This window comes from Chiloscyllium plagiosum, unplaced genomic scaffold (assembly GCF_037043375.1).
Source record: "Chiloscyllium plagiosum isolate Xiang-an unplaced genomic scaffold, Cpla_swu_hap1 HiC_scaffold_14, whole genome shotgun sequence".
NCBI classification, from domain to species: domain Eukaryota; kingdom Metazoa; phylum Chordata; class Chondrichthyes; order Orectolobiformes; family Hemiscylliidae; genus Chiloscyllium; species Chiloscyllium plagiosum.
Window position 1 is genome coordinate 16,783,342 of NW_028270152.1, and position 13,809 is coordinate 16,797,150.

The following is a 13,809-nucleotide window of genomic DNA, read 5'->3' on the forward strand; positions in this document are numbered from 1 at the left end:
TTCTCAATTAAAGTTAGATACATAAAATTACAATTGCATTGAAAACAATCCTTGCAAAACACGAAGTAGTAGCAGAAACACAACTACTGACAGACATGCAGGATTCACCACTACTACAGTCAGGACAACAGTACAGAGCAAAATAATTTGTAACATGAAAACCAAATAGATACACACAAACACACACCACAAACAAGACTTATTACATTTCTGTCAAATTGATATGCACTCAATTATTTATTCTTGGACACTCCGATCCCTCTGCATCTCACAACTCTGCAATCTACTATCAGTTTGGTAATATGCTTAAATTTTTATTCTTTCCACCACATGGATAATTGCATGATTTCCCACATTATACTCCATTTGAGAGATTGTTGCACATTCATTTAACCTCTCTATATCATTTTGTAGCCACCTCAAGTCCTCCTCACAACTGGCTTCGTAACTATCTCTGAATCATCAGCAAATTTAGCATCATGCCATTTACCTAAATAGTAAAAGTTTTCAGCACTAATCCTTGTGGCTCCCTATTCATTACACTTTGCTGATCAAAAGGCTCATTTGTGTCAATTCAATTTCCTGTTAGTTATCCAATCTTCTACACCATGGGCTTTAATTTTCTATAATAATCTTTACATGGCATTTTATCAAGTGCCTTCTGGAAAGCTAAGTACAGTCTGTCTACTGCCTCACCTTTATCTACAGCATATGTTACTTCTTCAAAGAACTCCAATAATCTGGTTAAGCATGATTTCACTTTCACAAAATCATATTGACTCTGCCTGATTACCTTGAATATTTCTAAGTGACCTGCTATAAAATCTTTAATAATAGCTTCTAACATCTTCCCTATGACAGATGCTAAGTTAAGTGGCATTTAGCTTGCGACTTTCTGTCTCTCTTTTTCAACGAAGGAGTTACATTCATTATTTTCTAATCTAATGCAAACTTTCTCGAATCTAGGGAGCTTTCTAAAATTAGATCCAATGCATCAACTATCTCATTAGGCATATCTTTTAATACTCTAGATTGAAGTCCATCAAAACTTAGGAATTTATCAGCATGCAACTCCAACAATTTTCTCAGCACCACTTTCCTGATGATTGTATATTTCGACTTTCTCTCTCGATTACATTTCCTGGGATGTTACCTGTATCCTCTATAGTGAAGACTGATGCAAAATACCTGATCAACTTATCTGCCATATTTTTATTTTCTGGCATTAATTTGCTAGATTCTCATTCTATTGGATTAACACTTACTTTTTTCAAAATTATCAAAGGAGCTATTATTATCTGTTCTTATTTTTCTAGATGGCTTTCTCTCATACTCTAATTTCCCTTGACATTAATCTTTTAGTCATTCTTTTTGAATTTTCCACCAATCTTTGTACAATTTTATGCTTTTTCTTTTAGTTTGATATTATCTTGAACTATTATAATTAACCACAGATAATTGGCAGTGTTTCCTCTAATTTTCTTCCAGGCTTTATGGGCTTCTGAGGTCTGTATTAGAAGATTTTATAGACAGGCACGTAGAAATGTTCAAGGTAGTCAGGTAGAGTCAACATGATTTTGTGAAGAGTCGAGAGTATGGTGTTGGAAAAGCACAGCAGGTTAGGCAGCATCCGAGGAGTAGGAGAATCGACGTTTTGGGCATAAGCCCTTTATCAGGAATGAGGCTTGTGAGCCAAGGTCGTAGAGAGAAATGGGAGGGGGGGGGTGGTGCTGGGGGGAAGGTAGCTGAGAGTGCGATAGGTAGATGAAGGTGGTGGCAATGGTATGGGTTGGAAGCAGATAGGTGGGAAGATGGACAGATAGGACAGGTTATGAGGGCAATGCTGAGTTGGAAGGTTGGATCAGGGATAAGGTGGTGGGGGGAGGGGAAATGAGGAAACTGGTGAAAGCCACATTAATCCTTGTATGGTTGGTGGGTCCTAAGGCAGGAGATGAGGTGTTTTTCCTCCAGGGATTGGGTGGTTAGGGTTCGGCGATGGAGGAGACCTAGCACCTGCATGTCCTTGGCAGAGTGGGAAAGGGAGTTAAAGTGTTTGGCCACGGGTCAGTGGGGTTGCTTCGTGTGTGTGTCCCAAAGATGTTCTTTGAAGCGTTCTGCAAGTAGGCGTCCTGTCTCCCTAATGTAAAGGAGACTGCATCGGGAGCAATGGATACAGTAAATGATGTGTGGAAGGTAAATCTCTGATGGATGTGGAAGGTTCCTTTGGAAGGGAAATCACAATTAACCAATTTATTGGAGTTCTGTAACAAAGTAACATGTGCTGTAAATAAAGAGCAGGCAGTGGATGGATTTAGCTTTCCAGAAGGCATTTGGTAAAATGCCACATAAAGTTATTGTGGAAAAGATTATTGCTGTAACTGACAATACACACATATACAGGTACATGGCTTAGAGGACACACTGATGATGAGTTTTCCTCTTGGAAATTTCTCTCTCACTGGACTGTATCTATTCTATGTATTAATATATATTTAATTGTCTGCACTGCACCTCTACTGTACTATCCCTAAATTTGCCAGTTCTCATTAGTTAACTCTGCTTTTATGCTGACATAATTAGATCCACTGTTGTATAGCCTGCTATCTGATTGGCTCCAGAACATGGTATTCCAAGAAATTATCCCAAAAACATTCTGTGAACTCCTCCTCCAGGCTCTTTTGCTCATCTGATTTTTGAGTTTATATGCAGTTTATAATTCCCCACAACTATAGACAAACTCCCATTATTTCTTATACTCCACCCTACTGCGTATTTACTTTTTATGAGGCCTCTCTATTACTCCCACAAGTATCTTCTTGCCTTTATCATTTCTCAGCTCTGCACAAATCTCTTCTGCACCCTGGTTTCCTGAATTTAGGTCATCCCACTCTATCATGTAAATATCATAATTAATTAATATAGCCATCCTCCACCTTGTTTTTGTTTTATTTATTCATAGGATGTGGGCTTTCCCCTAATATCACAACTTTCATTTTGGCTCCTGTCACTTGAATGGCTTCCCATACCAGTGCCATGGTTAGTTCATTCACCATGCAGCCTTCACTCTGAAATAAAGTACATCAAATCTCTTGGATAACTAAAAAGGCTGAGGCTCCTGAACTTTTGCCCTCGAGGTTTCTTTACCTGGCTCAGCTGTAGGCATACTCCACTTTCCCTGCCACTGATCAAATCGTAAGGCCCTTTCTTACGGGGTTTGACAGCCTCCTGGTACAAAATATCCTGTTAACTTTCTTCCACCCTGCTGTGTCATTGCGAATGTAGTTAGGCATCCAGAATTCGTGTCAAATGAAGTACAATGCAGAGAACTGTGAGGTGGTGCATTTTGGAATGAAGAACAAGGACAGATGGTATAACATAAGAGGTACAATTCTAAAAGGGATGCAGGAGTGTGCTACACCAGGAATATCTGTTCAGTTTCACAGAATTTGCTTATCAAATTTAAATGAGATTGGGACCTGAAAATAATGAGTAACTCTTTGCTATTGGAATAGTAGACCAGAACTTAAAATTGTCCCCCGTGGACAAAACAGATTCCTGTAATAAAATCAGTGATTGTGAACCTCCTTGGTGGATAGGGGTGCTGGGCTGAATAGATTCCACTGAGTTGTAAATCTTCAGGTTATCTTGGAGTATAAAACACAGAATACAAGAGTGTTCTGAGACACTGGTGAGGATGATACGGTGTTCCAGAACATTATTTCTACTTAAATCTACATGCATGCATTTCCCCATGTGACTAGCCTGTGATATCCATAGCATTATTAGGGTAAGCGCAGATCGGAGGTTACACGAGAGTATTGAACAAGTAATTCCAGTGCTCCCAATTACATTGGAATACACACATTTCATTGAATCTTGGTGAAATGTATATATTCTAAATAATAGAAAATTGAGAAAATATTGGATTTAAACTAGTAGACACCAAAGTTCTTATTAATTCCCCTTTGTTGCGCACAGGCTGTTTCTCACACTATGTAGTCTTTTTAACATTGGTGTACAGTGAAGCAGCATGTGTATCTTGAAAGGATTATTATTGGTATAAGACTGTTTGTCCTGTGCATGGCATATTCCCAATTACTGCGTGGTACACATCCCTGCAGCTTAAAGGCTAAGTAGATACGGTTGATATCATTGCAAAATTTAAAAACTAGGCAGCTGTAACCATGTGGAGAAAGTGAGGACTGCAGATTCTGGAGATCAGAGCTGAAAATATGTTGCTGGAAAAGCGCAGCAGGTCAGGCAGCATCCAGGGAACAGGAGAATCGACGTTTCGGGCATAAGCCCTTCTTCGGGAATGAGGAAAGTTTGTCCAGCAGGCTAAGATAAAAAGGTAGGGAGGAGGGACTTGGGGGAGGGGCGTTGGAAATGTGATAGGTGGAAAGAGGTCAAGGTGAGGGTGATAGGTCAGACTGGGATGGGGGCGGAGAGGTCAGGAAGAAGATTGCAGGTTAGGAAGGCGGTGCTGAATTCGATGGATTTGACTGAGACAAGGTGGGGGGAGGGGAAATGAGGAAACTGGTGAAATCCGAGTTCATCCCTTGTGGTTGGAGGGTTCCTAGGCGGAAGATGAGGCGCTCTTCCTCCAACCGTCGTGTTGTTGTGGTCTGGCGATGGAGGAGTCCGAGGACCTGCATATCCTTGGAGGAGTGGGAGGGGGAGTTGAAGTGTTGAGCCACAGGGTGGTTGGGTTGGTTGGTCCGGGTGTCCCAGAGGTGTTCTCTGAAACGCTCCGCAAGTAGCCGGCCTGTCTCCCCAATATAGAGGAGGCCACACCGGGTGCAGAGGATGCAATAGATGATGTGTGTGGAGGTGCAGATGAATCTGTGGCGGATATGGAAGTTTCCTTTGGGGCCTTGGAGGGACATGAGGGCGCAAGTCTTGCACCTCCTGTGGTTGCAGGGGAAGGTGCCGGGAGTGGAGGTTGGGTTGGTGGGGGTGTGTGGATCTGACGAGGGAGTCACGGAGGGAGTTGTCTTTACAGAATGCTGATAGGGGAGGTGAGGGAAATATATCCTTGGTGGTGGGGTCCATTTGGAGGTGGCGGAAATGACGGCGGATGATGCGCTGTACATGGAGATTTGTGGGGTGGTAGGTGAGGACCAGTGGGGTTCTGTCCTGGTGGCGGTTGGAGGGGCGGGCCTCAAGGGCGGAGGAGCGGGAAGTGGAAGAGATGCGGTGGAGGGCATCGTCGACCACGTCGGGGGGGAAATTGTGGTCCTTGAAGAAGGAGGCCATCTGGGTTGTACGTTTTTGGAACTGGTCCTCCTGGGAGCAGATGCAGCGGTGTCGAAGGAATTGGGAGAATGGGATGGCGTTTTTACAGGGGGCAGGGTGGGAGGAGGTGTAGTCCAGGTAGCTGTGGGTGTCGGTCGGTTTGTAGTAGATGTCCGTGTTGATTCGGTCGTCCGAGATAGAAATAGAAAGGTCGAGGAAGGGGAGGGAGGAATCTGAGAATGTCCAGGTGAATTTGAGGTCGGGGTGGAAGGTGTTGGTGAAGTGGATGAACTGTTCAACCTCCTCGTGGGAGCACGAGGCGGCGCCGATACAGTCATCGATGTAGCGGAGGAAAAGGTGGGGGGTGGGGCCAGTGTAGTTGCGGAAGATGGACTGTTCCACATATCCTACGAAGAGGCAGGCATAGCTGGGGCCCATGCGGGTGCCCATGGCTACTCCTTTCGTTTGGAGGAAATGGGAGGATTGGAAAGAGAAGTTGTTCAGGGTGAGGACCGCCGTCATTTCCGCCACCTCCAAACGGACCCCACCACCAAGGATATATTTCCCTCCCCTCCCCTATCAGCATTCCGTAAAGACCACTCCCTCCGTGACTCCCTCGTCAGATCCACACCCCCCACCAACCCAACCTCCACTACCGGCACCTTCCCCTGCAACTGCAGGAGGTGCAAAACTTGCGCCCACACCTCCCCCCTCACCTCCCTCCAAGGCCCCAAAGGAAACTTCCATATCCGCCACAGATTCACATGCACCTCCACACACATAATCTACTGCATCCTCTGCACCCGATGTGGCCTCCTCTATATTGGGGAGACAGGCCGGCTACTTGCGGAGCGTTTCAGAGAACACCTCTGGGACACCCGGACCAACCAACCCAACCACCCTGTGGCTCAACACTTCAACTCCCCCTCCCACTCCACCAAGGATATGCAGGTCCTCGGACTCCTCCATCGCCAGACCACAACAACACGACGGTTGGAGGAAGAGCGCCTCATCTTCCGCCTAGAAACCCAACCACAAGGGATGAACTCGGATTTCACCAGTTTCCTCATTTCCCCTCCCCTCACCTTGTCTCAGTCAAATCCATCGAATTCAGCACCGCCTTCCTAACCTGCAATCTTCTTCCTGACCTCTCCGTCCCCACCCCAGTCTGACCTATCACCCTCACCTTGACCTCTTTCCACCTATCACATTTCCGACACCCCTCCCCAAGTCCCTCCTCCCTACCTTTTATCTTAGCCTGCTGGACAAACTTTCCTCATTCCTGAAGAAGAGCTTATGCCTGAAACGTCGATTCTCCTGTTCCCTGGATGCTGCCTGACCTGCTGCGCTTTTCCAGCAACATTTTCAGCTGTAACCATGTGCTCTACCTATTCAGATCATGTGACATTATTTGAGCTCCAAGCTTTTATCTGAATTTATTAGGGAGAGATGATCATGATAGGGTTTGTTTGATATATAACAATCTCAATGTATATCTGGCACACAGGACTTTGACATGCATGAAATTCTCAGTTCAAATACACTGCATTTCTGCTCATGCGACTCAGCAGCAAACTTACACAATGACTGCTGTATCAATGCAAGTGACTGCTGTAGCAACAGCAATATTTGCAAATCCACATTTTTTATTCTTATCTTAATTTTTATTTGTGACAATTTAAATGTGTCATCTGCAATTGTCAATATGATATTATCATGTTGCACATTGCTTCAGCCTGTACTGGATTACAGGTATAGCAAAGCATGTTCAAAGGCAATTTACCATGGTAACACCGCCCCTTTAATTCTTCTGTTTCTGATATCATCAGATATGAATGAAAGGTCGCATTGTACAGTACTCTGGTATAACCAATTCCATTCTTTATTTCAAAATTCAAAGCTTTGTCAAGTTCACTTCAGTAAGGCACAAGATAAAGCAAATGAGGGAAAATATTTATGTACTTACCTGGATCACCTTATCCTGCAAAAGACAGCAAAGTCACCCAAAGCTACAGAAATAGTTTTTGTCACAATCAGGTTAACATGTTTTTTAAAAGATGACTTTTTGTCTCAGAAGAGAAAAATCTCCATCGTTCAGACTTCTTTGTAATAAATGTGAATCCAATGAGCAGAAGATTTATATAAAGTTCTCACTGTGGCACCTGTACATAGATTTTGTATGGATCCAAGCAACTGGTTGATAGTCACATATCCAGAATCACAATGAGGCCACATGGCCCACTGCTCATGACTGGCTGTAGGTAGTACACCTAATCTCCTGTTCTTTTCCCATGTCCCTGTACACCATTTCTATCCAAATAATCAGCCAATGCCATCTTGAATGCGTCAATTGGACGTGCCTTCACCACATTTCAAGGTAGTCTATTCCATATTCTTACACTCACTGTGTGACTTCTTTTTCTCACATTACCTTTGCTTTGTTTGCACTTCACTTTAAATCGCTGCTCTCTTTTTCTTTTACCAGGGGGAACCGCTTCTCTCTACTCTATCCAGCCTGCTCATGATCAAATCTCTATTAAATCTCCACTCAGCCTTCCTCTCTCCAGGGTAAACAGACCCAACTTCTTAGAATTTATCCTCATTACTGAAGTTGCTTATCCTGGAACCATTCTGTGTTCTCTTCAATGCATTAATATATTTCATATAATGTGGCAACAACAATTGTACATAATACTCCAGTTGAGATCTAAGAAGTACCTTGTACAAGTTCAGAATCATTCCCTGCTCTTGTACTCTACGCCCCTATAAAGAAAACTGAGAATACTGTATGCTATATTAAATGCTCTCTCCGCCTATCCTGCCAATTCCAATGATCTGTGCACTTATACACCTATGTCGTATAGATGCAATATGGGGCATATTAACCTATGAGTTCATAGATAAGAAATTCTACTAAATAGTGCTATTGATTCAAGAGTGCCTGGCAGTATTTTTGTTCAATTACCATACTAATTGAATTCATGTATAACAGGCTCATCATCAGCAAACACTGTCCGTTATTGATGTTAATTAAATATTCTGCAGTTCATTCATGAAAAATACTAATTACACAAACAGGAATTTGGTTTAAATTCACTTTGAAAATCCTGATACAGTCCTTTGATATACAGTATATTCATTACATTCAGCAAATGTTATGATTCTGGATCAGACTGCCAAATTTGTGTTATGATTTGGCTAGGGATCAGTAACTTTTTAAACAAAAAGTAAACAAAAATGTGAGATACAAGGGACTTGCTGAAGGAATAAAACCAAAATATTCCAAGGCTTTGAACAACCAACAGCAAACTTTAGAGGATTAGAACAACTAACACAAAACTTCGATCCTAACATCAAAGTAAATATGGATAGCAGACAACAATATCAAAAAGCCTTTCACAGGTCATCAAATAATGAACGTGGTCAAGATAGATCCCATGAATATCTTAGCAAATCCCTGACCTTATTGACACTGTCGGTCACCAAATCTCATCAAACCTTCACAAACAAAACAAACTATTCACCATTTACCTAGCTCCAGAACAATCCAAAACGCAGATCCATCATGGACTACCTCAATGACTGCTCATGTTCACTCTCCCAATTGGGACTGAGGCCCCTGGATCAGGTATTCGAGCACCTACTAAGATATAATTTCAGTTTTTCATATTTAGCTTCACCAATCTGGTATGCCCCTAAATTTCTCTGAGCTTGAACCTTGCACAGCCTAACAAAGCAAATACTGCATGTGGTCTTCCTACCGCCTTGCTCTCAGCTTTACTTACCTATTAATGATATAAGACTATTCCTGAGCTCTGACAACAACAGTTAGCAAAACCTCCTGGCTCCAAGGTCTCTTCTGAATGTCTCTGTCCCATTGACTAAATTGACTGTTCAGTAATCCTTGAACTGTTCCGTGCGACTAATTGAAATCCTCATAATAAGCCCTGTACTTGTTCCTTGGTGGTATTGAATGTTGCTAGTGTTTTGAAAGAGTCAAATGTAGCAACCCATTCAGCTGTCTATTCCCTGAATGACACAATATTCAGGGTTGCTCACTTCCACAGTAATAAGTGGATACAATAGGACGATTCCATCACAGATCAAATTAAGATATGTGCTTATTCCTAGAATTCAATTGTAAGACCCTGTAACTAGTTCTTGATGCCTGCAGAGATATACAAAGTAAAGAACCATGTTCTTTCATACTATAAAACTGTTGAATAAAACATCAGGGAAGTGAATGATGATAGTGAATTAATGACATGTACCTCATTAATCTTAATCTGTTTCAGCTCCTCCTCAGCTGCTGTCAGTGGTGCTGGTCCCAAACGGGAAAGTACATGCTTCTGGTAGCCACTAAAACAGACATCTTCCTGTCAAGAGAAATGTATGGTGACTTTCAATATCAGAATATTAACAAACATAAAATCAAATTGCTATTAGAATTGATATTACCAGCAAGGCAATTTCAGGTAAATTGCATTAATTTGTTTTTGGAACAAAATGTATGGTCGGCAAGATAATGTGCATAGACTAACATACAAATTAGCATCAGAAGTAAGCCATTCATCCCATTATGCTTGCTCCATCATTCAACAGTATTATGGCTGATCTGTTTGTGTTTCAAATTCCACATTCCCAGCTACCACTTAATTGTTAATTCCCCTGCCCTCAAGCATCTACTACCTCTGCCTTGAAAATATTCAATGACCTTGTCTCCACAATCTCCTCAGGCAGCGAGCCCAAAGTTGCATAATGCTCAAGGTAAAAGATTCCCTGTTCTTTGTTGTAAAAGGGAAACCCATAATAAATTAAACAGTGCCAGCTGTAATCCACATAGCAACTGGACAAATCAGATGAACAAGGGTAACACAGAAGATGGATTTGTAGAGTGCATCGGGGCTGTTTCTTAGAGCAGCACATTGAAAAATATACCCAGGAACAGACTATCCTAGGATCAAGTAATATTTAATAAGGTGGTATTAATAAGAGATCTTTAGTCAAGGATCCTCAGGTGGGGGAAGCTGGCTTGAGTGTAAGTGATCACAACACGATGGAAACGTATTATGTACAGTTCTGCTCACCACATGACCAGAAGGATGTGCCATGCTCTGGGGAGAGGACAGAAAATGTTTACCATGATGTTGCCTGGTATGGGGGATTTTAGCTATGAAGAAAGGTTGGATAGACTTTTGTTTTCACTGGAACGCAGGAGGTTGAAGAGAGACCTGACAGAAGTATATAAAATTGTGGATGGCATGGATAGAGTAGAAAGTATGAGGCTTTTTTCCCCAGGGTGAAAGGGTCAATTACTAGGGGATATAGGTTCAAGGCGTGCGGGGGGCGGTGGGGGGCATTTAAAAGAGATTTGTGAGGCAAGTTTTTCACACAAAGGGTGGTGAGTGCCTGGAAAGTGCTGCCAGAAGTGGTGGTGGAAGCAGACACAATAGCAGCATTCAAGAAGCACCTGGATGAATATATGAATAGGAAGGGAATAGAAGGACAGGGATCCTATAAGTGAAGACAGTTTTAATAGGAAAGGGCAAAATGTGTCGGTGCAAGCTTTTTCTCTTTGTTTTAAACATTTCTTTCAGAGAGAGTAACTTGGGTGTCCAACCAGTGCAATAAATTAAAACAAAGATAAAATAAAGAACTGCAGATGCTGAGGATCTGAAACAAAAACAGAAATTGCTGGACAAAGTTAGCTGGTCTGGGAAGGAAAATTAACGAAGAAGGGTCACTAGACACGAACCAGAATTGATTAGGGACCTCGAAGTGAAGGAGCCATTGGGAAGTAGTGACCATAATACAATAAACTTCAATCTGCAATTTGAGAGGGAGAGGGTATAATCGGAAGTGACAATATTTCTGTTGAATAAAGGGAACTATGGAGCTATGAGGGAGAAGCTGGCCAAAGTTCAATGGTGCAATACCTTAGCATGGATGACAGTGGAGGAACAATGGCGGATACTTCTGTGTATAATGCAGAAGATGCAGGATCAGTTCATTCCAAAAAGGAAGAAAGATCCTAGGAGGAGGCATGGGTGGCCGTGGCTGACGAGGGAAGTTAAGAAACATATAAAGTTAAAAGAGAAAAAGTATAACATAGCAAAGTGGGAAAACGAAGGACTGGGAAGCTTTTAAAGAACAACAGAGAATTACTAAGAAGGAAATACGCAGAGAAAAAATGAGGTACGAAGGTAAACTGGCCAAAAATATAAAGGAGGATAGTAAAAGCTTTTTTAGGTATGTGAAAGGCAAAAAAAATGGTCAAGACTAAAATTGGGCCCTTGAAGACAGAAACAGGGGAATATATTACAGGGAACAAAGAAATGGCAGAAGAATTGAATTGGTACTTCAGATCTGTGTTCACTGGGGAAGACACAAGCAATCTCCCTGAGGTAACAGTGGCTGAAGGACCTGAACTTAAGGGAATTTATATTTGCCAGGAATTGGTGTTGGAGAGACTGTTAGGACTGAAGGCTGATAAGTCCCCAGGGCCTGATGGTCTACACCCCAGGGTACTGAAGGAGGTGGCTCTAGAAATCGTGGATGCGTTGGTGATTATTTTCCAGAGTTCTATAGATTCAGGATCAGTTCCTGCGGATTGGAGGGTGGCTAATGTTGTACTACTTTTTAAGAAAGGAGCGAGAGAGAAAGCAGAAAATTATAGACCAGTTAGTCTGACCTCAGTGGTGGGAAAGATGCTGGAGTCAATCATAAAGGATGAAAGTATGACAGATCTGGATAGCAGTAACAGGATAGGTCAGAGTCAGCATGGATTTATGAAGGGGAAATCATGCTTGACTAATCTTCTGGAATTTTTTGAGGATGTAACTCTGAAGAAGGACAAGGGAGATCCAGTGGATGTAGTGTACCTGGACTTTCAGAAAGCCTTTGATAAAGTCCCACATAGGAGGTTAGTGAGCAAAATTAGGGCGCATGGTATTGGGGGCAAAGTACTGACGGATTGAAAATTGGTTGGCTGACAGGAAACAAAGAGTAGTGATAAATGGCTCCCTTTCGGAATGGCAGGCGGTGCCCAGCAGGGTACCGCAGCTTTTTACAATATATATTAATGATATAGAAGATGGTATTAATATAACATTAGCAAATTCGCTGATGATACAAAGCTGGATGGCAGGGTGAAATGTGAGGAGGATGTTAGACTATTACAGGGTGAAATGGACAGGTTAGGTGAGTGGACAGATGCATGGCAGATGCAGTTTAATGTGGACAAATGTATGGTTATCCACTTTGGTGACAAGAACAGGAAGACAGATTACTACCTAAATGGAGTCAAGTTAGGGAAAGGGGCAGTACAAAGAGATCTGGGTGTTCTTGTACACCAGTCAACGAAGGCAAGCATGCAGGTACAGCAGGTAGTGAAGAAAGCTAATAGCATGCTGGCCTTCATAACAAGAGGGACTGAGTATAGAAGCAAAGAGGTTCTTCTGCAGCTGTACAGGGCCCTCGTGTGACCGCACCTGGAATATTGTGTGCAGTTCTGGTCTCCAAATTTGAGGAAAGACATTCTGGCTATTGAGGGAGTGCGGTTCACGAGGTCAATTCCTGGAATGACGGGACTATCTTATGTTGAAAGATTGGAGCGACTGGGCTTGTATACCCTTGAGTTTAGAAGACTGAGGGGATCTGATTGAGACGTACAAGATTATTAAAAGATTGGACATTCTGGAGGCAGAAAACATGTTTCCGCTGATGAGCAAGTCCCGAACCAGAGGACACTGCTTAAAAATACGGGGTAGACCATTTAGGACAGAGATGAGGAGAAAGTTCTTCACCCAGAGAGTGGTGGCTGTGTGGAATGCTCTGCCCTCGAAGGCAGTGGAGGCCCAGTCACTGGATTCGTTTAAGTAAGAGTTGGATAGAGCTCTCAAGGATAGTGGAATCAAGGGTTATGGAGATAAGGCAGGAACAGGATACTGATTGAGGATGATCAGCCATGATCATAATGAATGGTGATGCAGGCACGAAGGGCAGAATGGCCTACTCCTGCACCTATTGTCTATTGTCTAAAACAGAATTCATTTGCCAACCAATCAGCACATTTCCTCATGCTGTTTAAAAACTGTCATTCCTTCTGAAATCTGGTATTCTTACAATTCTGTCCTGAGGACTAAAAGATGAAAATCTTCAACAGCATCCCTCTTTATTCAGCACTATTCTTTTGCAATATTGATTTTAGTCTTAAACGCTATGCAGTCCTGGAAAATATATAATTCACAATCTGATCTTGGATAAAGGGTTTAGATAAATGCAGATTGTATTACTTAGACTTGAGAATTTTAAAGAGAATGAAACATTAACTCCCCTTTTCTTTTCACGAGTGTGACCTTGTGAATATTTTCAGCATTTTCAGTTTTTGTTTAAGAGTAAAAGTTTAAAATAAATGGTGGGGATTGTGAGTGAATGACACTTGCTCCTAGAAACAAGATCCAGAAAAAGGGAACATAGCTTTAGTATAAGATAACTCAAAGCAAATTCCAGGAAAGAAAATATCTTTGTTTATTTAAATAGACTTATGGAGATCATTAGGCTTGTATTTTTAGA

The 13,809-nt window shown here is 42.2% G+C and overlaps 1 protein-coding gene across 4 annotated transcripts in view; it reads right to left on the bottom strand.

Moving 5' to 3' along the window:
- Positions 1–13,809, bottom strand: part of twf2 (twinfilin actin binding protein 2) — a 144,847-nt gene that overhangs the window by 39,442 nt on the left and 91,596 nt on the right. For 2 of the 4 annotated variants that reach the window (XM_087994096.1, XM_043707694.2), the window contains exons 5-6: positions 9,507–9,611; positions 7,202–7,216 (exon numbers count right to left, since the gene is read on the bottom strand). In XM_087994096.1, coding sequence (XP_087850222.1) covers positions 7,202–7,216; positions 9,507–9,611 — 120 coding nt within the window. The remainder of the gene's footprint in view (positions 1–7,201; positions 7,217–9,506; positions 9,612–13,809) is intronic. The other 2 variants (XM_087994097.1, XM_087994095.1) reach the window with 1 other exon arrangement.